The sequence below is a fragment of the Ranitomeya imitator genome, chromosome 5 (assembly GCF_032444005.1).
Source record: "Ranitomeya imitator isolate aRanImi1 chromosome 5, aRanImi1.pri, whole genome shotgun sequence".
Lineage (NCBI taxonomy): Eukaryota > Metazoa > Chordata > Amphibia > Anura > Dendrobatidae > Ranitomeya > Ranitomeya imitator.
In genome coordinates, this window is record NC_091286.1 from 107,107,069 (window position 1) to 107,134,177 (window position 27,109).

Consider the following 27,109-nt stretch of genomic DNA (forward strand, 5'->3'; position numbering starts at 1 on the left):
CGGGACGAGTTGTACTTTTGAACGACACCATTGGTTTTACCATGTCGGGTACTAGAAAACGGGAAAAACATTCCAAGTGCGGTGAAATTGCAAAAAAAGTGCAATCCCACACGTGTTTTTTGTTTGGCTTTTTTTGCAAGGTTCAGTAAATGCTAAAACTGACCTGACATTATGATTCTCCAGGTCATTACGAGTTCATAGACACCAGACTTGTCTAAGTTCTTTTTTATCCAAGTGGTGAAATAAAAAAACTTTGCAAAAAAAAAATTGCGCAATTTTCCGTTACCCATAACGTCTCCATTTTTCGTGATCTAGGGTTGATTAAGGACTTATTTTTTTTGCGTGCCGAGCTGTCATTTTTAAACATACCATTTTGGTGCAGATACGTTATTTTGATCGGTAGACCAAAAAGGGAAAAAATAGAATGGCACTAAGAAACAGTCTACTTACTGGTGAAGTAGGTGGGCTCTGAGTCAGCAACACTTTGCTGGGTGAAATCACGGTGATGCAGGTGCTTGCTTGGAAAAACACACGTGTAACAATCCAAAATAGAGAAAAAAGCAGCAACACTCAGTTTACCGTGTCATAAAAACCTAAGTCTTTTATTTAAGAAAGCTTTTCATGGACAAGGCTTTTGAGGGCAGGACGAATGCAGGGTTGCAGGCAAAAGAACAGGACTACGTCCGTTTCGCGTTTAACACGCTTCCACGGGTCCAGCAATGTTGCGGCGACAAAAAAAACCATAATTCTGGAGTTTTTACTTTTTTCTCACTACGCCGTTTAGCGATTAGGTTAATTTTTTTTATTGATAGATCGGGCGATTCTGAACGCGGCGATACTAAATATGTTGTAGGTCTGATTTTGTTTATTTTATTTTGAATGGAGCGAAAGGGGGGTGATGTAAACTTTTATTTTTTTTTTATATTTAAAAACAAAATAAATAAATTGTGGCATGCTTCAATAGCCTCCATGCGAGGCTAGAAGCTGCCATAACTCAGTCGCCTCTGCTACAGAGGAGATGTCCAGATCACCTCTATGTAGCAGAATTATAGCATTGTTATGAGCACCGAACACAGGGTGGCGCTCATAGCAATCAGACATCAACAACCATAGAGGTCTCAAAGACCTCCGGTTGTCATGCCGACGCGCTGATGACCCCCGATCATGTGACGAGGGTCACCGGTGTGCGCTTTTCCGGCCGGATGTGCTTGTTAAATGCCACTGTCAGAGTTTGACAGCAGCATTTAACTAGTTAATAGGCACGGGCAGATCACAGTTCCGCCCGTGCCTATTGCGGGCACATGTCAGCTTTGATGCGGGCTCACCGCCGGAGCCCACATCAAAGCGGGGGTTCTGCCATCGGACGTACTATTCCGTCCAATGGCAGAAAGGGGTTAATAAACTACCTGACAGCAGTTTTGTATATGCTGAGGGGTGCCGTTTTTAAAATAGAATAATTTTGGGAATATATAATTGTCTAAGGTCCGCATCCGTCTGTTTGTCTGTCTGTAATGGAAATCCAGTATCGCTGATTGGTCGCGCTCAGCCGGCCGCGACCAATCAGTGACAGGCACAGTCCGGCTGCGAATTGGCCCCTCCCTACTACCCTCCAGTCAGTGCCCATATAGCATTTTAGCAGTCCGTTAAACGGACTGCGTTACACCGCGGCATAACGAGGTTTAAAGCATTCCGTTAACGCTGCTATTAACCCTATAAGTGTGACCAACTTTTTACTATGCCAATGCAGCATCAATAGTAAAAACATAATGTTTAACATAATGTTAAAAATAATAATAATAATATAAAAAATCATTATATTCTCACCTTCTGGCGTCCGCGGCAGCCTTTCCTGCGCCTCGCGACGCTCCGATTACAAGAATGTATTGCGGCAACAACCCGTGATGACGTAGCGGTCTCAGGGGCTATTGCCGCAAGGCATTACTGGGAACGGAGCATCGCTAAAGGCCTGGGCTGGATCTGCCGGAAGGTTAGTATATAATTATTTTTTATTTTAATTATTTTTTTTACAGGGATATGGTGCCCAGCCCACATTGCTATATACTGTGTGGGCTGTGCTATATACTGCGTGGGCTGTGTGATATACTACGTCGCTGTGCTCTACACTACATGGGCTGTGCTATATACTACGTGGCACTGCTATGGGGCTAGTTGCGCCCCATCGTACGCCAATTTATTTCTCGGTTTATGGGAACGCCAGATCTTTGTATGTGATCCTATACCTCATGCCAACCTGATTTCAGGTTGGATGAGGTATATTGATGACATTTGGTTTATCTGGGAGGGGTCAGTCGAAGAACTGTCAACATGTATGTAGGCACTTAACAACAATGACCTCAACATCAAATTAACCTTCCAAAGCGGCCAAAAGGTTGAGTTTTTGGATCTGTATCAAAATTGACGACAATGGATTTTTGTTTACAGACCTATACAGAAAGCCCACATCTACAAATGCTTTTCTCCACGCCACCTCCGCACACCCTCCAGCAACAATTAGAGGGATCCCAACGGGACAATTTTTACGTGCTAAAAGAATATGCACAAAACTCGAAGACTTTGAACGACAGGCTGCAGATCTCTCTAGGCGTTTCCAAGAACGAGGATACAGCAAGAGAAACATAAGGAGAGAATACCAAAGAGCAACCAGGACTAACAGGAATGACCTTTTGTATAAACGAAATCCATCTGAACAGCCTGATAATCAAAATACGGTACGTTTTATCACCACCTACCACAACAAGTGGCGTCAGTTTGGTGATATCCTCCACAAACATTGGGAGGTATTACAAACTGATTCTGTTCTTAAAAAGATCTTACCTGAAAGACCTATGGTGGTAGCTAAAAGAACAAGAAACCTACGTGATATTCTTGTACATAGTTTTTACAATCCGGTGAGCAGTGTGAATTCTAGTGGTACCATAGACTGTGGTTTCTATCCTTGTGGTTTATGCAAGGCTTGTGGAAACCACACAAAAGCTAAAACGTTCTCCAATTTTAACGGAGTAAAAACCTTTACCATTCGGAAAAGGATCACGTGTATGTCTCGTGGCGTTATATATCACGCCACATGTCCCTGTAACAAAGTGTATATAGGGCTAACCACATGTGAATTGAAAATTCGCACACGAGAACACTGTAGGGACATAATGAATGCCAAAACAGCTCACGATGTGGCATCATTAAAAACTATACCGAGGCATTTCAGGCAGTACCATCAATGTAACCCACATGGCCTCAGAATTAAGGGTATAGACCTGGTATCTTTGGGGCCTAGAGGTGGCAATATGGCCAAAATCCTAGCCCAAATAGAGAGCAGGTGGATCTACCGGTTGGGCACGATCGCACCACAAGGGCTTAATGAAAGCTTTGGCTTTGCGGCTTTCTTATAGTAGCAACATAGTAGGTGTTTAGTGGTCTCCTATATATGGACATGAAGTCTCTTTTTAGGGGTGGGGTTTCTATGTTTTTATGTTTATTTTGTTTATGCCTGTTATTTACAGCATTTTTATTTTCTAGAATTCTTTCACATCGTGGTCTAAATTTACCTGACGGTGGGGTCTGTCATCAATTCATATTGTTACATCCTTACAGCCATAAGGAAATGTCGCCTGAAATGAATAAGAGGGATCGGATGGAAATGATACTTGAATTATAAATAGTGTATTATATATATACTAGATGGCAGCCCGATTCTAAAGAATCGGGAGTCTAGAATCCATATATACTTTATTTATTCAAATGTAAGAATAATACAATTAATAAATAATAGTAAGAAAGAACAAAAATAATAGGCAGTATATGGAGAAAACACCAAACAAAAGTTCAAAATTGGTGTGAAAATGTCACTGAACCACTTCACAACTAAATATATATAGTTTTGGTAAATGGTATTATCATTTTTTTGACGAAATTCGGCAGGAGCTTGAAGAGCAACGTCACTGGGCCCGCCTCCACGCAGTAGAAACTTGCTGTGAGGTAAAAATTCAAAAATCACACCAAAATGGCGGGCGGAGTGTGTCACAGTACGGCACGTTTCTGATTGGTCGCTCGCAGCAGGCGGCAACCAATCAGACACTGGACACTGTTGACGTCACTTATCTCCGGACATTAGCTCCGGACATTAGCTCCGGACAGGAAGTTGGCACAAATTGCAGGAAGTAGTATTCTAGGCAATTATATATTAGATATACTTTATACTACTGTTTATCCTGTGGTCTCTAAATGTATGGAATATGATGTAGGATGGCATCTTTATATATAAAAAAATGTGGCATTTTTATGGGGGGAATATCCATACACGAGTCCTTCTGGTGGTGTTTTTACACTGTATTTAAATTGCATTGTAATCTTAGAATGTACTATGTTATATTAGTCTTTTGCACTAATGTTATCACTAATGTTATTTAGCTTCAATTGGGCGTTTTTAGCGCTGTTCATAAACAACGGGGTGACAGCCCTGCACATTTCTCTGTAACAGGAGGTATTAATTCACAATGTATATTACGTTTAGTTATTTTAATACTTTATGTGTAGTCACAATTATGATTCCTCTCACTTTTTATTTGATGCATAATTGATATTGAACGGAAGCAGTAGTCACAAATATGCACCTTGGGACAGCCTGCATTAGGGCTGGCACACTAATACGTTCACTTACGTATGCCCTTTAGACTTGTCTGTCCGGACCGGGTGGTGCGCATGCGCTGCTTCGATCGCTCCGGAGCGTCCTTCTCTGGTCTCCATGGTGACTCCGGACTTCCGTGGGGCGGTCTGTCTCTCAGAACGCTGGCGTCACTATGACCGGAGGGTGGGCGTTCCTTGTGTGGAGTACGACGAAGCGGTGGATGCGCCGCGGCACCTTGTGTCATGTGACTTCTTTTTCCCCATATGCCTCCAGCGTTGTTATGATCGGCATCGCGCATCCGTACGCGTCATTTCCTGACTACGGTTACTATACAAGCTATGCATTGATAGGCCGTCGGGCACATAAATAGATCACCCACCACCTCAATGGTACACGCCCCCGGAAGAAGAACTTTGGCGAAACGCGCGTCGGGACGTACATCCAGACAAAGGCACACCACTCGGTAATATACTTACCACTATATTTAGTTCTATTGTGCATTAGGGTATCCTGCTCCCATTGAGTTCCATTATACATAGTTACATAGTTACATAGTTATTAAGGTTGAAGGAAGACTATATGTCCATCTAGTTCAACCCATAGCCTAACCTAACATGCCCTAACATGTTGATCCATAGATACATATCGATAGATAGATAGATAGATAGATAGATAGATAGATAGATAGATAGATAGATAGAATGTAAGCCCGCAGGGGCAGGGTCCTCTTCCCTCTGTACCAGTCTGTCATTGTTAGTTTGTTTACTGTAAGTGATATTTGTATTTCGATGCAACCCCTTCTCATGTACTTCTCATGTACAGCACCATGGAATTAATGGTGCTATATAAATCTAGATATATAATTGTCTAAGGGGTACTTCCGTCTGTCTGTCCTCAACTTCCGTAACGGAAATCCCGCGTCGCTGATTGGTCTCGGCAGCTGCCTGTCACGGCTGCCGCGACCAATCAGTGACGGGCACAGTCCGATTAGTCCCTCCCCTACTCCCCTGCACTCACTGCCCGGCGCCCGCTCCTTAATCCCCTCCACTCACCGCTCACACAGGGTTAATGGCAGCGGTAACGGCCCGCGGTGTAACGCAATCCGTTACGCTGCCATTAACCCTGTGTGTCCCCAACTATTTACTATTGATGCTGCATATGCAGCATCAATAGTAAAAATATGTCATGTTAAAAATAATAACAAAAAACAGGAAACCTGCTATACTCACCATCCGCCGCCTTGCCCACTCCTCGCGACGCTCCTGGGACCGCTCCATTGCAAGCGGCAGCTTCCGGTCCCTGTGATGGTGTGCGACAAGGACCTGCCATGACGTCATCAGAGGTCCTGCTCATACCAGCCCTGGGACCGGAAGCTGGCGCTTGCAATGGAGTGGTCCCGGGAGCGTTGCGAGGAGCGTGAAAGGCGGCGGATGGTGAGTATAGCACGACTTCAACGGGCCTTCGGAAGGTGAGTATATGTTTATTTTTTTTTTAAGTCTATATACTACGTGGCTCTGTGCTGTATACTCCGTCGCTGTGCAATGTACTACGTGGCTGTGCAATATACTACGTGACTGGGCAATATACTACGTGGCTGGACAATATACTCCGTCGCTGGGCAATATACTACGTGGCTGGGCAATATACTACGTGGCTGTGCAGTATACTATGTGGGCTGTGCAATATACTATGTGGGCTGTGCAATATACTACGTGGCTGGGCAATATAATACGTCGCTGGGCAATATACTACGTGGACATGCATATTCTAGAATACCCGATGCGTTAGAATCGGGCCACCATCTAGTTAATAATAATAATAATAATAATAATAATAATAATAATAATAATTGCTAGCTAGCTATTGAACCCGTTCTACGCCCGGGTGGCGAGCATTTATATTGGTATATGGTCTCCATCCTGGTATGTGCTGCTCCATCCTGCGTCCCCATCCTGTCATGTGCTGCTCCATCCTGCGCCCCCATCCTGTCATGTGCTGCTCCCATCCTGCGCCCCCATTCTGACATGTGCTGCTCCCATCCTGCGCCCCCATTCTGACATGTGCTGCTCCCATCCTGCGCCCCCATTCTGTCATGTGCTGCTCCCATCCTGCGCCCCCATTCTGACATGTGCTGCTCCCATCCTGCGCCCCCATTCTGACATGTGCTGCACCCATCCTGCGCCTCCATTCTGTCACTGGCTGCTCCCATCTTGCGTCCCCATCCTGTCATGTGCTGCTCCCATCCTGCGCCCCCGTTCTGTCATGTGCTGCTTCCATCCTGCACCCCCGTTCTGTCATGTGCTACTGCCATCCTGCACCCCCGTTCTGTCATGTGCTGCCTCCATCCTGCACCCCCGTTCTGTCATCTGCTGCTGCCATCCTGCACCCCCGTTCTGTCATGTGCTGCTGCCATCCTGCACCCCTGATCTGTCATGTGCTGCTGCCATCCTGCACCCCCGTTCTGTCATGTGCTGCCTCCATCCTGCACCCCCGTTCTGTCATGTGCTGCTGCCATCCTGCACCCCCGATCTGTCATGTGCTGCTGCCATCCTGCACCCCCGTTCTGTCATGTGCTGCTTCCATCCTGCACCCCCTTTCTGTCATGTGCTGCTGCCATCCTGCACCCCCGTTCTGTCATGTGCTGCTCCCATCCTGCGCCCCCGTTCTGTCATCTGCTGCTGCCATCCTGCACCCCCGTTCTGTCATGTGCTGCTGCCATCCTGCACCGTTCTGTCATGTGCTGCCCTATTCTGTCATGTGCTGCTCCCATCCTGCGCCCCCATTCTGTCATGTGCTGCTCCCATCCATATGCCCCATACGCTGCTCCATAAAGGTTTATGGCCCCCATCAGGTGGCGTAAGTAACAAATAGCTGTGGCATGAAGTGCCACAGCCTCATGGCACAGCAATTTGTTACTTACGCTACCTGATTCTTTTCCGGCGCCATTGTCTTGCTCCTCCTGGTGCCGGAATCGGCGCCTGCGCAGTCCGCGCTTTCCGGCGCCATTTTCTTGAAGACACACTGCTGTGTGTCAAGAAAATGGCGCCGGTAAGCGCGGACTGCGCAGGCGCCGATTCCGGCACCAGGTAAAGCAAGACAATGGCGCCGGAAAGGAATGGCGTAAGTAACAAATTGCTGTGGCATGAAGTGCCACAGCCTCATGGCACAGCAAGTTTTTACTTACGCTATTGCTTTTAGGGCGCCATTGTCTTGCTCCTGGTGCCGGAATCGGCGCCTGCGCAGTCCGCGCTTCCCGGCGCCATTTTCTTGAAGACACACTGCTGTGTGTCTTCAAGAAAATGGCGCCGGAAAGCGTGGACTGCGCAGGCGCCGATTCTGGCACCAGGAGGAGCAAGACAATGGCACCGGAAAGGAATAGCGTAAGTAAAAACTTACTATGGCGGCGGATTATTTGCAAAATCAGGGCGCAAATATGTAGACGGCGTCCCCGTGCTCCCGACCCCCTGCTCTCGGCGGCATTTGTTCTATAATGTAACGCTAGGAGCGTCGCGCCTGCGCAGTCTATTAAGACTTCGGACAGAGTGACGCTCCCAGCTCCCATATATACACATACACACAATACAGACCAAAAGTTTGGACATGCCTTCTCATTTAAAGACTTTTTGAATGAAAATTGTACATTCGCACTGAAGGCATTAAAACTAAGAATTAACACTAAGAATTAAAACTAAGAATTAACACGTGTGGAATTATATACTTAACAAAAAAGTGTAAAACAACTGAAATTATGTCTTATATTCTAGGTTCTTCAAAGTAGCCACCTTTTGCTTTGATGACTGCTTTGCACACTCTTGGCATTCTCTTGATGAGCTTCAAGAGGTAGTCACCGGGAATGGTCTTCCAACAATCTTGAAGGAGTTCACAGAGATGCTTAGCACTTGTTGGCCCTTTTGCCTCCACTCTGCGGTCCAGCTCACCCCAAACCATCTCGATTGGGTTCAGGTCTGTGACTGTAGAGGCCAGGTCATCTGGCTTAGCACCCCATCACTCTCCTTCTTGGTCAAATAGCCCTTACACAGCCTGGAGGTGTGTTTGGGGTCATTGTCCTGTTGAAAAATAAATGATGGTCCAACTAAACGCAAATCGTATGGAATAGCATACCGCTGGCAAGACGCTGTGGTAGCCATACTAGTTCAGTATGCCTTCAGTTTTGAATAAATCCCCAACAGTGTCACCAGCAAAGCACCCCCACACCATCACACCTCCTCCTCCATGCATCACGGTGGGAACCAGGCACGTAGAGTCCATCCGTTCACCTTTTCTGCATCGCACAAAGACACGGTGGTTGGAACCAAAGATCTCAAATTTGGACTCATCAGACCAAAGCACAGATTTCCACTGGTCTCATGTCCATTCCTTGTGTTCTTTAGCCGAAACAAGTCTCTTCTGCTTATTGCCTGTCCTTAGCAGTGGTTTCCTACCAGCTATTTTACCATGAAGGCCTGCTACACAAAGTCTCCTCTTAACAGTTGTTGTAGAGATGTGTCTGCTGCTAGAACTCTGTGTGGCATTGACCTGGTCTCTAATCTGAGCTGCTGTTAACCTGCGAATGCTGAGGCTGGTGACTCAGATAAACTTATCCTCAGAAGCAGAGGCGACTCTTGGTCTTCCTTTCCTGGGGCGGTCCTCATGTGAGACACTTTCTTTGTAGCGCTTGATGGTTTTTGCAACTGCACTTGGGGACACTTTCAAAGTTTGCCCAATTTTTTGGAATGACTGACCTTCATTTCTTAAAGTAATGATGGCCACCTGTTTTTCTTTACTTAGCTGCTTTTTTCTTGCCATAATACAAATTCTAACAGTCTATTCAGTAGGACTATCAGCTGCGTATCCACCAGACTTCTGCACAACACAACTGATGGTCCCAACCCCATTTATAAGGCAAGAATTCCCACTTATTAAACCTGACAGGGCACACCTGTGAAGTGAAAACCATTTCCGGTGACTACCTCTTGAAGCTCATCAAGAGAATGCCAAGAGTGTGCAAAGCAGTCATCAAAGCAAAAGGTATATATCCCCCTATATACACACCCCAAAGTCACTTCACAACTGAATAGGTTGATAAATAATTTTTCTAAATTTCCTTGAAAAAATTAAATATCACTGCTACAGTTTTAAACCCTCTAACATTCTCACAAAATAAAGACATTTTACAGATGGTAATGACCAAGCAGATATGAGGGAAATATTATTAACCATTTTGTGTGGTATGACTAACTGGATTAAAGAGATAATCATTCAAAGTTTGAAATTTGCTGATTTTTAGAAATTTGTCACATTTCGGATAATTTCATAAACGCAAAATATATCGAGCTAAATTTTGCATTATCATAAAATATTATATATTGTGTCACAAAAAGAAAAAAACAAAATCACTGGGATATGTGGAAAAATTCCAGAGTTATTGCCACAAAGTGACAAGTCAGATTAGAAAACTTTGGCCAGGTCACTAACTGGTTAAAACTAGAGAGATTGACATTTAACAGTTTAAGAGCCGCAGGTGGAGCTCCACTCCTCTCGCGGGTGTTAGAGGCAGATGATGGCTGAATAACACAGCCATCATCTACCGGAAAAGATGCTGATCTCGCATGAAAGCAGGAGACCCAATACATGACGTACCATGACATCAATAATTGGTAAGCATTTAAAGGAGACCAAGAATGGTCAGTTGTTGCTCTTATTTTATACCCACTGTTCACGACTATGTAGCTTTTTGTTGCTTTAAAATCTGCCAATCTGTTGAAGAGATATGAGCCTTTTAATTCAGTGCTAATTTTTATGGACTTTATAAAGGGGATCTTTTGGACATGGTAATCCTTAATCATGGTATGCAGGAATAACCCAATAGCAAAAATCTGGACATTTTTGAACATTGTGACATGTGCACTTTAACCCCTTTCTGACATCGGACGTACTATCCCGTCCATGTGGGGTGGGCCCCTATGACCATGGACGGGATAGTACGTCCAGCGCGATCGGCGGCGCTCACGGGGGGAGTGCCGCCGATCGCGGCCGGGTGTCAGCTGCCTATCGCAGCTGACATCCGGCACTATGTGCCAGGAGCGGTCACGGACCGCCCCCGGCACATTAACCCCTGGCACACCGCGATCAAAGATGAGCCTCGCGTTGCTGCGAGGGTCTTACCTCCCTCCCTGCTCGAGCCCCGGATCCAAGATGGCCGCGGATCCGGGTCCTGCAGGGAGGGAGGTGGCTTCACAGAGCCTGCTCAGAGCAGGCACTGTGAAGGCTGCAGCGCTGCATGTCAGATCAGTGATCTGACAGAGTGCTGTGCAAACTGTCAGATCACTGATCTGTGATGTCCCCCCCTGGGACAATGTAAAAAAAAAAAAATTTTCAAATGTGTAAAAAAAAATAAAAAAAAATATTCCAAAATAATGAAAAAAAAAAAATTATTATTCCCATAAATACATTTCTTTATCTAAATAAAAAAAAAAAAAAACAATAAAAGTACACATATTTAGTATCGCCGCGTCCGTAACGGCCCGACCTATAAAACTGGCCCACTAGTTAACCCCTTCAGTAAACACCGTAAGAAAAAAAAAAAAAAACGAGGCAAAAAACAACGCTTTATTATCATACCGCCGAACAAAAAGTGGAATAACACGCGATCAAAAAGACAGATATAAATAACCATGGTACCGCTGAAAGCGTCATCTTGTCCCGCAAAAAACGAGCCGCCATACAGCATCATCAGCAAAAAAATAAAAAAGTTATAGTCCTGAGAATAAAGCGATGCCAAAATAATTATTTTTTCTATAAAATAGTTTTTATCGTATAAAAGCGCCAAAACATAAAAAAATGATATAAATGAGGTGTCGCTGTAATCGTACTGACCCGAAGAATAAAACTGCTTTATCAATTTTACCAAACGCGGAACGGTATAAACGCCTCCCCCAAAAGAAATTCATGAATAGCTGGTTTTTGGTCATTCTGCCTCACAAAAATCGGAATAAAAAGCGATCAAAAAATGTCACGTGCCCGAAAATGTTACCAATAAAAACGGCAACTCGTCCCGCAAAAAACAAGACCTCATATGACTCTGTGGACCAAAATATAGAAAAATTATAGCTCTCAAAATGTGGTAACGCAAAAAATATTTTTTGCAATAAAAAGCGTCTTTCAGTGTGTGACGGCTGCCAATCATAAAAATCAGCTAAAAAACCCGCTATAAAAGTAAATCAAACCCCCCTTCATCACCCCCTTAGTTAGGGAAAAATTAAAAAAATGTATTTATTTCCATTTTCCCATTAGGGCTAGGGTTAGGGCTAGGGTTAGGGCTAGGGTTAGGGCTAGGGTTAAGGCTAGGGTTAGGGCTAGGGTTAGGGCTAGGGCTAGGGCTAGGGTTAGGGCTAGGGCTAGGGTTAGGGCTAGGGTTAGGGCTAGGGTTAGGGCTAGGGTTAGGGCTAGGGCTACAGTTTGGGTTGGGGCTAAAGTTACAGTTAGGGTTTAGATTACATTTACGGTTGGGAATAGGGTTGGGATTAGGGTTAGGGGTGTGTCTGGGTTAGAGGTGTGGTTAGGGTTACTGTTGGGATTAGGGTTAGGGATGTGTTTGGATTAGGGTTTCAGTTATAATTGTGGGGTTTCCACTGTTTAGGCACATCAGGGGCTCTCCAAACGCGACATGGCGTCCGATCTCAATTCCAGCCAATTCTGCGTTGAAAAAGTAAAACAGTGCTTCTTCCCTTCCGAGCTCTCCCGTGTGCCCAAACAGGGGTTTACCCCAACATATGGGGTATCAGCGTACTCAGGACAAATAGGACAACGACTTTTGGGGTCCAATTTCTCCTGTTACCCTTGGGAAAATACAAAACTCGGGGCTAAAACATTTTTTGTGGGAAAAAAAAAGATTTTTTATTTTCACGGCTCTGCGTTATAAACTGTAGTGAAACACTTGGGGGTTCAAAGTTCTCACAACACATCTAGATTAGTTCCCTGGGGGGTCTAGTTTCCAATATGGGGTCACTTGTGGGGGGTTTCTACTGTTTAGGTACATTAGGGGTTCTGCAAACGCAATGTGACGTCTGCAGACCATTCCATCTAAGTCTGCATTCCAAATGGCGCTCCTTCCCTTCCGAGCTCTGCCATGCGCTCAAACGGTGGTTTCCCCCAACATATGGGGTATCAGCGTACTCAGGACAAATTGGACAACAACTTTTGGGGTCGAATTTCTCCTGTTACCCTCGGGAAAATACAAAACTGGGGGCTAAAAAATAATTTTTGTGGGAAAAATTTTTTGTTTTATTTTTACGGCTCTCCATTATAAACTTCTGTGAAGCCCTTGGTGGGTCAAAGCGCTCAGCACACATCTAGATAAGTTCCTAAGGGGGTCTACTTTCCAAAATGGTGTCACTTGTGGGGGGTTTCTACTGTTTAGGTACATTAGGGGCTCTGCAAACGCAACGTGACACCTGCAGACCATTCCATCTAAGTCTGCATTCAAATGGCACTCCTTCCCTTCTGAGCCCTCCCATGTGCCCAAACAGTGGTTCCCCCCACATATGGTGTATCATCGCACTCAGGACAAATTGGGCAACAAATTTTGGGGTCCAATTTCTCCTGTTACCCTCAGGAAAATACAAAACTGGGGGCTAAAAAAAATAATTTTTGTGGGAAAAAAATTTTGTTTTATTTTTACGGCTCTGCATTATAAACTTCTGTGAAGCACTTGGTGGGTCAAAGTGCTCACCACACCTCTAGATAAGTTCCTTAGGGGGTCTACTTTCCAAAATGGTGTCATTTGTGGGGGGTTTCAATGTTTAGGCACATCAGTGGCTCTTCAAACGCAACATGGCGTCCCATCTCAATTCCTGTCAATTTTGCTTTGAAAAGTCAAACGGCGCTCCTTCCCTTCCGAGCTCTCCCATCCGCCCAAACAGTGGTTTACCCCCACATATGGGCTATCAGCGTACTCAGGACAAATTGTACAACAATGTTTGGGGTCCATTTTCTCCTGTTACCCTTGGTAAAATAAAACAAATTGGAGCTGAAGTAAATTTTTTGTGAAAAAAAGTTAAATGTTCATTTTTATTTAAACATTCAAAAAATTCCTGTGAAGCACCAGAAGGGTTAATAAACTTCTTGAATATGGTTTTGAGAACCTTGAGGGGTGCAGTTTTTAGAATAGTGTCACACTTGGGTATTTTCTATCATATAGACCCCTCAAAATGACTTCAAATGAGATGTGGTCCCTAAAATAAAATGGTGTTGTAGAAATGAGAAATTGCTGGTCAACTTTTAACCCTTATAACTCCCTAACAAAAAAAAATTTTGTTTCCAAAATTGTGCTGATGTAAAGTAGACATGTGGGAAATGTTACTTATTAAGTATTTTGTGTGACATATCTCTGTGATTTAATTGCATAAAAATTCAAAGTTGGAAAATTGCGAAATTTTCATAATTTTTGCCAAATTTCCGTTTTCTTCACAAATAAACTCAGGTACTATCAAAGAATTTTTACCATTGTCATGAAGTACAATATGTCACGAGAAAACAATGTCAGAATCACCAGGATCCATTGAAGCGTTCCAGAGTTATAACCTCATAAAGGGACAGTGGTCAGAATTGTAAAAATTGGCCCGGTCATTAACGTGCAAACCACCCTTGGGGGTAAAGGGGTTAAATGGTGGTTCTCAACATTGTTCTTCTAGAAAAGCACATCCAGCCCATGAATGGCAGCACTTCCCAGGACTCACATTCAAAGATGATATTTCATATTTTTTTATTTCATAACTTAAAATAGAAGAGATACAACGCGTTTCGATACAGTATATATCCTTCTTCAGGTATCATAAAAACACAGTACAAATCCTACTAGTATAAAATTCAATTACACTTATATATAGTATCAAACCTTTTATCCCAGTCTCAGAAACTTGATTTGGGGTGTGGACCAAGTTCAGTGCAGTGGGTTTTTCTTTAGCAGAGACAGAGATGCTCCCCGAACAAAGAGATTTTCTGTTAAAGGGTCTGAAATTCATTCTTGAACACAATGTGTTCATTTTTGAAGGCGTACTGTACTTACAGTTGCTCGGCACCGCGATGGGGACTCGGGTCGCGCCAAGTTTCGCAAACTTTCTAAGCCTGTTTTCTATGACAAAATAAGGCTTTACAAGCGCTTCATAGATGATCTGATTATCATATGGAAGGGGACAGAGGAGGAAGCGGCACAATTAATAAAGGAGCTCAATAATAACACCTGGGGGATTACCCTTTCATCACAAATTAATAAAGAAAAAATGGTATTTCTTGATTTAGAGATCAGCCATAGTGGTAAAAAAATCATCACGAAATCCCACTTCAAAAAAGTGGATTCAAATGGCTTTTTAGATTTCAATAGTGCACATTACAAGAAGTGGAAGGTTAATATACCCCACAGCCAATTTTATCACATCAGAAAGAATTGTACAAGAGAATCTGATTATGTAGCTCAGTCTAAAATTTTAAAAAGAAAATTCAAGGAAAAAAGATACCCGAAAAATGTGATAAATGGTGCATATATGGATAACAAAATAAAAACACAGGAGGAACGTTTAAAGGGACACTGTCACCTGAATTTGGAGGGAACAATCTTCAGCCATGGAGGCGGGGTTTTGGGGTGTTTGATTCACCCTTTCCTTACCCGCTTGGCTGCATGCTGGCTGAAATATTGGATTGAAGTTCATTCTCTGTCCTCCGTAGTACATGCCTGCACAAGGCAATCTTACCTTGCGCAGGCGTGTACTATGGAGGACAGAGAATAAACTTCAATCCAATATTGCAGCCAGCATGCAGCCAGCGGGTAAGGAAAGGGTGAATCAAAAACCCCAAAACCCCGCCTCCATGGCTGAAGATTGTTCCCTCCAAATTCAGGTGACAGTGTCCCTTTAACCCCTTCATGACCCAGCCTATTTTGACCTTAAAGACCTTGCCGTTTTTTGCAATTCTGACCAGTGTCCCTTTATGAGGTAATAACTCAGGAACGCTTCAACGGATCCTAGCGGTTCTGAGATTGTTTTTTCGTGACATATTGGGCTTCATGTTAGTGGTAAATTTAGGTCAATAAATTCTGCGTTTATTTGTGATAAAAACGGAAATTTGGCGAAAATTTTGAAAATTTCGCAATTTTCACATTTTGAATTTTTATTCTGTTAAACCAGAGAGTTATGTGACACAAAATAGTTAATAAATAACATTTCGCACATGTTTACTTTACATCAGCACAATTTTGGAAACAAAATTTTTTTTTGCTAGGAAGTTATAAGGGTTAAAATTTGACCAGCGATTTCTCATTTTTACAACGAAATTTACAAAACCATTTTTTTTAGGGACCACCTCACATTTGAAGTCAGTTTGAGGGGTCTATATGGCTGAAAATACCCAAAAGTGACACCATTCTAAAAACTGTACCCCTCAAGGTACTCAAAACCACATTCAAGAAGTTTATTAACCCTTCAGGTGCTTCACAGCAGCAGAAGCAACATGGAAGGAAAAAATGAACATTTAACTTTTTAGTCACAAAAATTATCTTTTAGCAACAATTTTTTTATTTTCCCAATGGTAAAAGGAGAAACTGAACCACGAAAGTTGTTGTCCAATTTGTCCTGAGTACGCTGATACCTCATATGTGGGGGTAAACCACTGTTTGGGCGCACGGCAGGGTTTGGAAGGGAAGGCGCGCCATTTGACTTTTTGAATGGAAAATTAGCTCCAATTGTTAGCGGACACCATGTCGCGTTTGGAGAGCCCCTGTGTGCCTATGCATTGGAGCTCCCCCACAAGTGACCCCATTTTGGAAACTAGACCCCCCAAGGAACTTATCTAGATGCATATTGAGCACTTTAAACCCCCAGGTGCTTCACAGAAGTTTATAACGCAGAGCCATGAAAATAAAAAATAATTTTTCTTTCCTCAAATATGATTTTTTAGCCTGGAATTTCCTATTTTGCCAAGGATAATAGGAGAAATTGGACCCCAAATATTGTTGTCCAGTTTGTCCTGAGTACGCTGATACCCCATATGTGGGGGTAAACCACTGTTTTGGCGCACGGCAGGGCTCGGAAGGGATGGCACGCCTTTTGGCTTTTTAAATGGAAAATTAGCTCCAATCATTAGCGGAAACCATGTCACGTTTGGAGAGCCCCTGTGTGCCTAAACATTGGAGATCCCCCAGAAATGACCCCATTTTGGAAACTAGACCCCCAAAGGAACTAATCTAGATGTGTGGTGAGGACTTTGAACCCCCAAGTGCTTCACAGAAGTTTATAACGCAGAGCCATGAAAATAAAAAAAAAAAATTATTTTCTCAAAAATGATATTTTAGCCTGCAATTTTTTATTTTACAAAGGTTAACAGGAGAAATTTGACCCCAAAAGTTGTTGTCCAGTTTCTCCTGAGTACGCTGATACCCCATATGTGGGGGTAAACCACTGTTTGGGCACATGCCGAGGCTCGGAAGTGAAGTAGTGACGTTTTGAAATGCAGACTTTGATGGAATGCTCAGTGGGCGTCACGTTGCGTTTGCAGAGCCCCTGATGTGGCTTAACAGTAGAAACCCCCCACAAGTGACCCCATTTTGGAAACTAGACCCCGAAAGGAACTTATCTAGATGTGTGGTGAGCACTTTGAACCCCCAAGTGCTTCACAGAAGTTTATAATGCAGAGCCGTGAAAATAATAAATACGTTTTCTTTCCTCAAAAATAATTATTTAACCCAGAATATTTTAATTTTCCCAAGGGTAACAGGAGAAATTTGACCCCAATATTTGTTGTCCAGTTTCTCCTGAGTACGCTGATACCCCATGTGTGGGGGTAAACCACTGTTTGGGCACACGTCGGGGCTCAGAAGGGAAGTAGTGACTTTTGAAATGCAGACTTTGATGGAATGGTCTGCGGGCGTCACATTGCGTTTGCAGAGCCCCTGGTGTGCCTAAACAGTAGAAACCCCCCACAAGTGACCCCATTTTGGAAACTAGACCCCGAAAGGAACTTATCTAGATGTGTGGTGAGCACTTTGAACCCCCAAGTGCTTCACAGAAGTTTATAATGCAGAGCCGTGAAAATAATAAATACGTTTTCTTTCCTCAAAAATAATTATTTAACCCAGAATTTTTTAAGTTTCCCAAGGGTAACAGGAGAAATTTGACCCCAATATTTGTTGTCCAGTTTCTCCTGAGTACGCTGATACCCCATGTGTGGGGGTAAACCACTGTTTGGGCACACGTCGGGGCTCAGAAGGGAAGTAGTGACTTTTGAAATGCAGACTTTGATGGAATGGTCTGCGGGCGTCACATTGCGTTTGCAGAGCCCCTGGTGTGCCTAAACAGTAGAAACCCCCCACAAGTGACCCCATTTTAGAAACTAGACCCCCCAAGGAACTTATCTAGATATGTGGTGAGCACTTTGAACCCCCAAGTGCTTCACAGACGTTTACAACGCAGAGCCGTGAAAATAAAAAATCATTTTTCTTTCCTCAAAAATGATGTTTTAGCAAGCATTTCTTTATTTTCACAAGGGTGACAGGAGAAATTGGACCCCAGTAATTGTTGCGCAGTTTGTCCTGAGTATGCTGGTACCCCATATGTGGGGGTAAACCACTGTTTGGGTGCACGTCGGGGCTCGGAAGTGAGGGAGCACCATTTGACTTTTTGAATACAAGATTGGCTAGAATCAATGGTGGCGCCATGTTGCGTTTGGAGACCCCCTGATGTGCCTAAACAGTGGAAACCCCTCAATTCTAACTCCAACACACCCCTAACCCTTATCCCAACTGTAGCCGTAACCCTAATCACAACCCTAACCCCAACACACCCGTAACCCCAACACACCCCTAACCCTAACCACAACCCTAATTCCAACCCAATCCTAGCCCTAAGGCTATGTGCCAACGTTGCGGATTCGTATGAGATTTTTCAGCACCATTTTTGAAAAATCCGCGGGTAAAAGGCACTGCGTTTTACCTGCGGATTTACCGTGGATTTCCAGTGTTTTTTGTGTGGATTTCACCTGCGGATTCCGATTGAGGAACAGGTGTAAAACGCTGCGGAATCCGCACAAAGAATTGACATGCTGCGGAAAATACAACGCAGCGTTCCCGCGCGGTATTTTCCGCACCATGGGCACAGCGGATTTGGCTTTCCATATGTTTACATCGTACTGTAAACCTGATGGAACACTGCTGCGAATCCGCAGCGGCCAATCCACTGCGGATCCGCAGCCAAATCCGCACCATGTGCACATAGCCTAATTCTAAAGGTATGTGCACACGCTGCGGAAAACGCTGCGGATCCGCAGCAGTTTCCCATGAGTTTACAGTTCAATGCAAACCTATGGAAAACAAAAATCGCTGTACATATGCTGCAGAAAAACTGCACGGAAACGCAGCGGTTTACATTCCGCAGCATGTCACTTCTTTCTGCGGATTCCGCAGCGGTTTTACAACTGCTCAAATAGAAAATCGCTGTTGTAAAACCGCATTGAAATGCGCAGAAAAAACATGGTAAATCCGCCATAAATCCGCAGCGGTTTAGCACTGCGGATTTATCAAATCCGCAGCGGAAAAATCCGCAGAGGACCAGAATACGTGTGCACATACCGAAACCCTAACCCTAACCCTACCCCTAACCCTAGTTCTTACCCCAACCTTAGTGGAAAAACAAAAATTATTTTTTTTATTGTCCCTACCTATGGGGGTGACAAAGGGGGGGGGGGGTCATTTACTTTTTTTTTTTATTTTGATCACTGAGATATAACCTATCTCAGTGATCAAAATTCACTCTGGAACGAATCTGCCTGCCGGCAGATTCGGCGGGCGCACTGCACATGCGCCCGCCATTTTGGAAGATGGCGGCGCCCAGGAAAGAAGACAGACGGTCCCCGGGAGGCCAGGTAAGTATAAGGGGGGGGAGATCAGGGCACGGGGGGGGGGGGGGGTGTCGGAGCACGGGGGGGTGTATCGGAACACGGGGGGGTGGATTGGAGCACGGAGTGGGGGATCGCTGTGCGGGCGGGTGGATCGGAGCACGGGGGGGAAATCGCTGTGCGGGGGGGAAAATCGCTGTGCGGGGGGAGGGATCGCTGTGCGGGGGGGGGAATCGGAGTGCGGGGGGGTTTGATTGGAGCACGGGGGGTGTGATTGGAGCACGGGGGGAGCGGGCAGGAGGACGGGGGAGCGGAGCACAGGACCGAGGGGAGCAGACCACAGATCGGGAGGCTGGGGGGGCGATATTGCAGCATCGGCCATGGCTGGATTGTAATATTTCACCATTTTTTTAGGTGAAATATTACAAATCGCTCTGATTGGCTGTTGAAAGTGAAACTGCCAATCAGAGCGATGGTAGCCACGAGGGGGTGAAGCCACCCCCCCCTGAGCTAAACTATCACTCCCCCTGTCCCTGCAGATCGGGTGAAATGGGAGTTAACCCTTTCACCCGATCTGCAGGGACGCGATCTTTCCATGACGCATATGCTGCGTCATGGGTCGGAATGGCACCGACTTTCATGACGCAGCGTATGCGTCAAAGGTCGGGAAGGGGTTAAAAGGAAAAACCAGGAAGGGGGATACTTTGACTACTGGTAAGGAAAAAAGTGATGATCGCTGGAAATTGAATTTTGTGACAACATTCAATAGGGGCAATAAAATCATAAGAACTGTGCTTTCTAAATATTGGTACATCTTGAAGCGTGACCCTGTCTTGGGAAAACATCTCCCTGATAAACCAGGGATTACATATAGAAGGGGGAAAACTTTGAAAAATTTGGTGGCCCCCAGTAAATTAAAAAAACAGTTGGATCCAAAAAGAAAAAACATTTATAAAAATAAAGATCAAACTTTATGTGGAGTTCTTCAAGGCACCGGAGTTTTTAAATGCAACTCCAAAAAATGTTGTACCTGTGGGATCCTAGATCATGGGGCTAAAACTATTAAATGCAATAATACTGGTGATGTCTTTGAAATCTCACAAAGACTCACCTGTAGTAGTGATCATGTTGTATATGTCATCACATGCAGTTGTGGTTTGCAGTATGTGGGACGCACTGTACAGACACTGCGGTCCCGCATTAATGGCCACAGAAATAGAGCAAAAAATGGCTTTTTAAAACATAGTCTCTCAAGGCATCTACTACTTAAACATAATAAAATTTTTAACATAAATGTAACTCCAGTGGAGCAGATACCCTCTGGAGCTGCAAACAGGAATGCTCTTTTAAACAGGAAAGAAACGTTTTGGATATATCGTTTGGGAACATTATTTCCAAATGGATTGAATGATATCATAGAGAGAGTTTAAAGAATATTTTATTTTTATTTTTTTTTAATTTTATTTATTTATTTTTCTCTTGTGGTTTTTTTTTCTTTGAGATAGATAGATATATATATATATATATATATATATATATATATATATATATATATATATATATATATATATATATATATATATATATATATATATATATATATATATATATATATATATATATTTTCCTCTCTTTCTTGCATCAATGTTAACAAGGCTGTATCAATCAGTGGGTGTTTTCCTGAACTTGGTCCACACCCCAAATCAAGTTTCTGAGACTGGGATAAAAGGTTTGATACTATATATAAGTGTAATTGAATTTTATACTAGTAGGATTTGTACTGTGTTTTTATGATACCTGAAGAAGGATATATACTGTATCCGAAATGCGTTGTATCTCTTCTATTTTAAGTTATGAAATAAAAAAATATGAAATATCATCTTTGAATGTGAGTCATGGGAAGCGCTGCCATTCATGGGCTGGATGTGCTTTTCTTGAACTACTCATCCTGTGTGAGCCTTACTCTGGCTCTCTCACTTGGATCCACCCGAGGCAAGCTGCAAGCCCTGTATATTGAAAAGTATCTCAGAGGGAATTTGGAGGATACACAATCTAAAGCCAATTTAGTCTTTTATCAGGTGAGTGCATAAAATTGTGCACCCTTTAAAGACTATAATATTGTGTTTACGCACTTAGGGCGCCGCGATTTGTCTGTTCTTCTCTCCCAAACAGGTTTTTTTTGAACATTGTTCTTCTGTAACGCATCACTCTCCAGCCTCCAGGTTTTCTGCCTGATGGGATAGTATGCTCCTGATGGAGAGACCCTGAATCGTGCACTCTCTGATGATGCTGAAGGGGCAGCTTTACTGCTGTAGAATCGCACAAGAGACAATGAAGGTGGCTGCTATGGAGGTTATATAGCAATTTGCTTGTAAGCACAGCGCTCCTTGCCTGAGGCCAGCCATCGATGAGAGACTGTAGAAGTGGCCAGTACCTTAAACAATTACAACTTAAACTAGAGAGTAACCTTTTAATACCTTGTTTTACACAAGATAACTGTGATTTTACGTTCTCTTTAAAGATGTCTGACTTTTTGGGTCATGCTTTATCTGAAAAAAGTACGAATTAAAACAGCTTAAAGTGGGCGTCTTAAATTCAAAGACTTCAGCACTCTGCATAATAAATCTGGCAGGTGGAATAAGCTCTTTATTACTAATCTCAGCTCAGCAGTAAGGAGATTACATAGAGTGTTTGCATATATACAATTCTTAGGTCTGTAGGGAAAACCTGGCACATTCAGCCAGTAATACCGGGCTAACGTGACTGTATAGTAATAGTTGCTGTAATAAGGTAAAAAATATGTTTGGGCCAAAACTTCATGAAAGACAATGTTGCCAGAGTGCGACATCCTCAAAATCAAAATCTGGTATTAGCATGGAATAAAAAGCATAGGCCTGGCCAGCACTGCCATAATCTATATAGGTAGAGTACATACATTCTTGACACTTACCCTCCTTCACTTTCTGCTTCCTCTGAACTAGGATATTCACCCGACGGTTTTGTGATCTCACTTTTCTTCCTTTTTAGACTTCTGTGCTGAGGACTGACTTTCCTCCCATCATTCTTGCCTCTTAGCTCATCTTTAATTTGTACTTCTAATTTAGGAATGGTTTCCTTCAGAAATTTCACCTCCTCCCTGAGTTCCTCGACACTTTTCAGCAGGCTTCCCAGTTTCTCCAAGATTTGCAGCTGACGACCTTGAAGGACCACGACAGCTCCTTGGTTGTCCTGATTCTGGTTAGTAGCAGATGACCAGTTCTCGGGCAAGCCAAGGAAATAGCCATGTTTCCCATATCTTCTCCAACAGAACAAGGCAATGCCAACGCCTGCAGCTCCTGTAAGGATGCCCAAAAGCAAGCTCCTTTGCTCAGATTGAATCATATTACTCATGTTAGCCCAGCAAGAGCTAAACTAACAATGCTGAGATTTTTGGCAATGACTGATCAGCAAAGAGTTACAAAGTTCAATACGTAGAAGGCTACATTCTTCCTTTGCTAGATTTATTACACAAATTTCTATGATAACGTTCTCCTAGTGAAGGCTGCCATCAAGAACGCAGTGGTCGCAGAATGACCACAAGTCCCAGGTCTATTAAATACATCTCACTTTTCAAAGGTCCAAAGTCATCGTTGAACGTCAGTGATTTCTGTAAGCCTGCCAAACAGAAAAGTTGTTAAGTAACTAACATAAGCATATTGAGCAGACACAGAAGCTTACAAAATATGCATGAAATATGAAGAAAAGAAATGTTATGTGGTTACTCTTTCTTACCAGCACATTACACCGCTGGGTACAGATGCTCCAATTTAATAAATGCAGTTTCAAAGTTCCTAAATCATTTCTGAGTGCTGCAGAAACCTCCAGAGACCTACAGTGACACAAATCAGCCCAATGTAAGGCATTACTTTTGTAATTTATGTCTGTTTGATTAATCACTTAGTGTATAGAACTTTCCTGCAGGTTAAATGCCATGCACTGACTGACAGGTCATCTATCTGGGCTCAAAGTGTTACTTTTAAGAATCCAGGTAGATTTCCTAAGCTAAGTTCGTTAAGAATTCTGGCAAAATTTGTGCAACAACACACAAATTTTGCCTTGCACTACAAGTTGTATGCCATTTTTGTGCCTTGCTAGACAAGGAATAAGGTTCTGGAAAGGGATGTGGCTTAACCCCTTCACTCCCCATCCGCCAGCCTGTTTTCATCTTGACCAAGCCAATTTTTTCAATTCTGAAAAGTGTCACTTTATGTGGTAATAACTTTGGCGTGCTTCAACATAGACCAGTGATTCTGAGAATGTTTTTTCGTGGCATGTTGTACTTCATATTGGTGGTAAAATTAGGTCGATATGATTTGCGTTTATTTCTGAAAACATCGAAAATTAAAAAAACAAAAAAGCTTAGGATCAGGACAAGGGAACACATAAGAGACATCGAGAAGGCCTTTTCTGCTGAGGATATTAGTGGACTCAAGACCTTACCAAGGCATTTTAGATTATATCACAATTGTGACCCTAAGGGACTTAAAATTCAAGCCATTGATCAGGTTGATCTGGGCTTTAGAGGGGGTAATCTTGGTAAGGTCTTGACCCAAAAGGAGAGTAGGTGGATTTACCTATTAAAAACAATGGTTCCACAGGGCCTTAATGAAACCTTGGGTTTTGCTGCATTTTTGTGAATATCAGCGAGTCTCCGTGTAGTATCTGTAATTTGATTTTAATTGTGTGTGTTGTGGTTTTAACCTTTTTCTTTTATTTTATTAGTTATTGAACCCTATCCGACCCCTCTCGGTGGTGTATGGATTCGAATGGCCTATGTTTCAGAGACTACTACATGGATCCAGCTATCACTTGTTATACCATCTTATAACTTATGTAGTTGTGGGGGAGGGGTCGTGTGTGTGTGGGGGGGGTTTAATAAATATGTTGTTTATAGGTTATTATGCGGCTTTTTATGTCTAATGTGTTTGGTGCTGGGGGATACTATATATATATTGCCTTTTATGAATTGATCACATTGTCAGTATTTTCATATGTGGAGATTATTATAATGAATCAGTTGAGGGTTGTATGTGTTCTATGTAGTTGCACATATGCACTTTATGTATTTAATGACCATTGAGTACTTTGCATATTTATTATTCAGTACTATACTGTATCTGATCTTGTATATTAAAATGAAAAAAATTTGTTTAGCATGGTACTTGAGGGTCTTATTCTATATGTCACATAGGTATATTATTAATTATATGAGGTATTGCACATAGTTACACAACTTTCTAGTTCTTTTTTCTATTCAATTCCTGTTATATTTGTGAATTTTGGCCCCTGTAGGTAGCACTAGGCACTTTATATCGGCAATTTGATATCTTTGCCATAGCGCTGTATGCATTTCTCCGTGCCCGGTTGGCGCATGCGCGGGTCAGGTACCTCCTGGACTTCCTGCTTCGCTCACCATGCTTACGCTGGTTTGCGTTCCAGACGCGACGAGAAGGAAGTCGGTTTTCATCAGAGGAGGTCCAGGGACCGGCGCATGCGCAATGCACCACCGGTGATTCGGACATTGCAGGCAGCAGTGCGCGTTAGTATATTAGGATCGTAGCTGCACCGCCAATACATACGCCCCCTGTTGAGGAAGCTACAAGGCGAAACGGCGCTGTCAGGGTGCCCAAGGGAGTACATACGAGGTTTAATGCCACATGTAAGTTACGTTACAGTGAATCAGTTACCTGATTCTTCTGGTTATATAGGCTCAGTTTGCATATGCATTGCCACTTTACTAGGAGGATTAATTTGCACATGCATTGCCACTTTATATAATTCTGGCATGGAGCAGTTGCAATTCTTTGCATTGTGTTTATATTAGGATCAGGTTAGCTGGGTGTTTATTATTACATGTGTGCACTGTTACCTATGTGTGTTTTTTGTACTACCCTCGGATGTTTGTGTGATTTTCCCTTTGTTTATTTTTTAATGTATATTCAATAAATTATTATATTTTATACGGTCTATTTATTTTTTGGTTGTTGCCTCTATATTTCCCATGTGTTATGGGGGATGTTGATTAAGCTGTATCTTGAGGGAAGTGTTGCCTCATATATTGGATTTTGGTAATGTACTGAAAGTAAAGGGGCCGAATAATATTGCACGCCCCACTTTTCAGTTTTTGAATTTCCACAAAAATTTAAAATAACCAATACATTTCGTTCAACTTCACAATTGTGTTCCACTTGTTGTTGATTCTTCACCAGGAATTTACATTTGGCATCTTTATGTTTGAAACATGATATGTGGAAAAGAGTTGAAAAGTTCCAGGGAGCCGAATACTTTAACAAGGCACTGTAGGTATAAGAGCTAGAAAAGAAAGGTAAGCAACAAGCACAAAACACAAGTTTTGCTAGTTGCAATATGTACACTTGCCAAATTAGGTACTATTCCGCAACCATGGGAGGGGAAAGTTCGGTTTAATATTTCCATTAGCCTTAGAGTGGATATTCCTGTAATAATCATAGAAAATAAACTCAGCCTGTTGTAAAAAAACTTTGTTGAAATCTGTATTATGGTGCCACTTTATTGTCCAGTTTGTAGTCCAGGCTTGGTCTTGGGAGGATCAGTTGAGAGAATTATTTTTTCAAATGAAAAGAAAGATTTGTCATTCAGAATATAAAAGGTGATGTGGTCTGTATCTATATGGAAAATAAAATGTTTAACTGTTGTAGTAATCCCAGACCTCCTGGAGACAATGGTGAAAATTCTTCTTTGGTAGACTAGGAGGGTTGCTGTTTGTATCCACTAGTATTTAATTTCAGCATTTAGGAGTGTTTTGGTTGTGCTTTTGAATGCTCGTCTGGCTTGAAAAAGTTAATTTAGATAGGTCCTTAAAAAAGAGAATGGAATTGTACGGAGCTTGTAGTTTGGTCATGGCAATTAATTTGTTCCTTACATCAAGGGTCTAAGGGGTAACGTTTCTCCTTATGGAGAGTGACATACCAGCTCTGGCTTGTCAAAGCAACGTTACCCCTTAGACCCCAGTCCAGAGCCTCTCATCTAGCCAAATTAGTTCTCATGCTTCCCACTGATGAGGGCCAACAGCCCGAAACACCGTGTCTACGAATTGAGATACTGATTTGGCTTTTATCCTAAACATATTGCACGACTCGTTAAAGGGTTGATTGTGACTTGTAGGATCGCTACTTTCAACAGGTGGTAAAATAGAGTTTAAGTCCTCCTTTTTTTCTGATGAGGCAATTTGCATATTAAAATTTCCCAGAGGAGCATTGCATTGCGAATAAGCCTCCTTACCTTGACAAGCCAGAGCTGGTATGTTACTCTCCATAAGGAGAAACGTTACCCCTTAGACCCCAGTCCAGAGCCTCTCACCTAGCCAAATTAGTTCTCATGCTTCCCACGGACGAGGGCCAACAGCCCGAAACACCGTGTCTATGAATTGAGATACTGATTTGGCTTTTATCCTAAGTCATATTGCACAACTCGTTAAAGGGTTGATTGTGACTTGTAGGATCGCTACTTCCAACAGGTGGCGCTATAAAGTTTAAGTCCTCTTTTTTTCATGAAGCGGCAATTTGCATA

General features: G+C 43.0%; 1 protein-coding gene across 2 annotated transcripts in view; it reads right to left on the reverse strand.

Annotated features, from left to right (window-relative positions):
* The window catches only part of RMDN2 (regulator of microtubule dynamics 2), a 157,588-nt gene that overhangs the window by 118,006 nt on the left and 12,473 nt on the right, over window positions 1-27,109 (reverse strand). Inside the window, exons 2-3 of one of the 2 annotated variants that reach the window (XM_069769016.1) lie at window positions 23,294-23,390; window positions 22,473-23,176 (exon numbers count right to left, since the gene is read on the reverse strand). In XM_069769016.1, the coding sequence (XP_069625117.1) occupies window positions 22,473-22,912 (440 nt within the window). In that variant the 5' untranslated portion in view covers window positions 22,913-23,176; window positions 23,294-23,390. The remainder of the gene's footprint in view (window positions 1-22,472; window positions 23,177-23,293; window positions 23,391-27,109) is intronic. The other variant, XM_069769014.1, reaches the window with a different exon arrangement.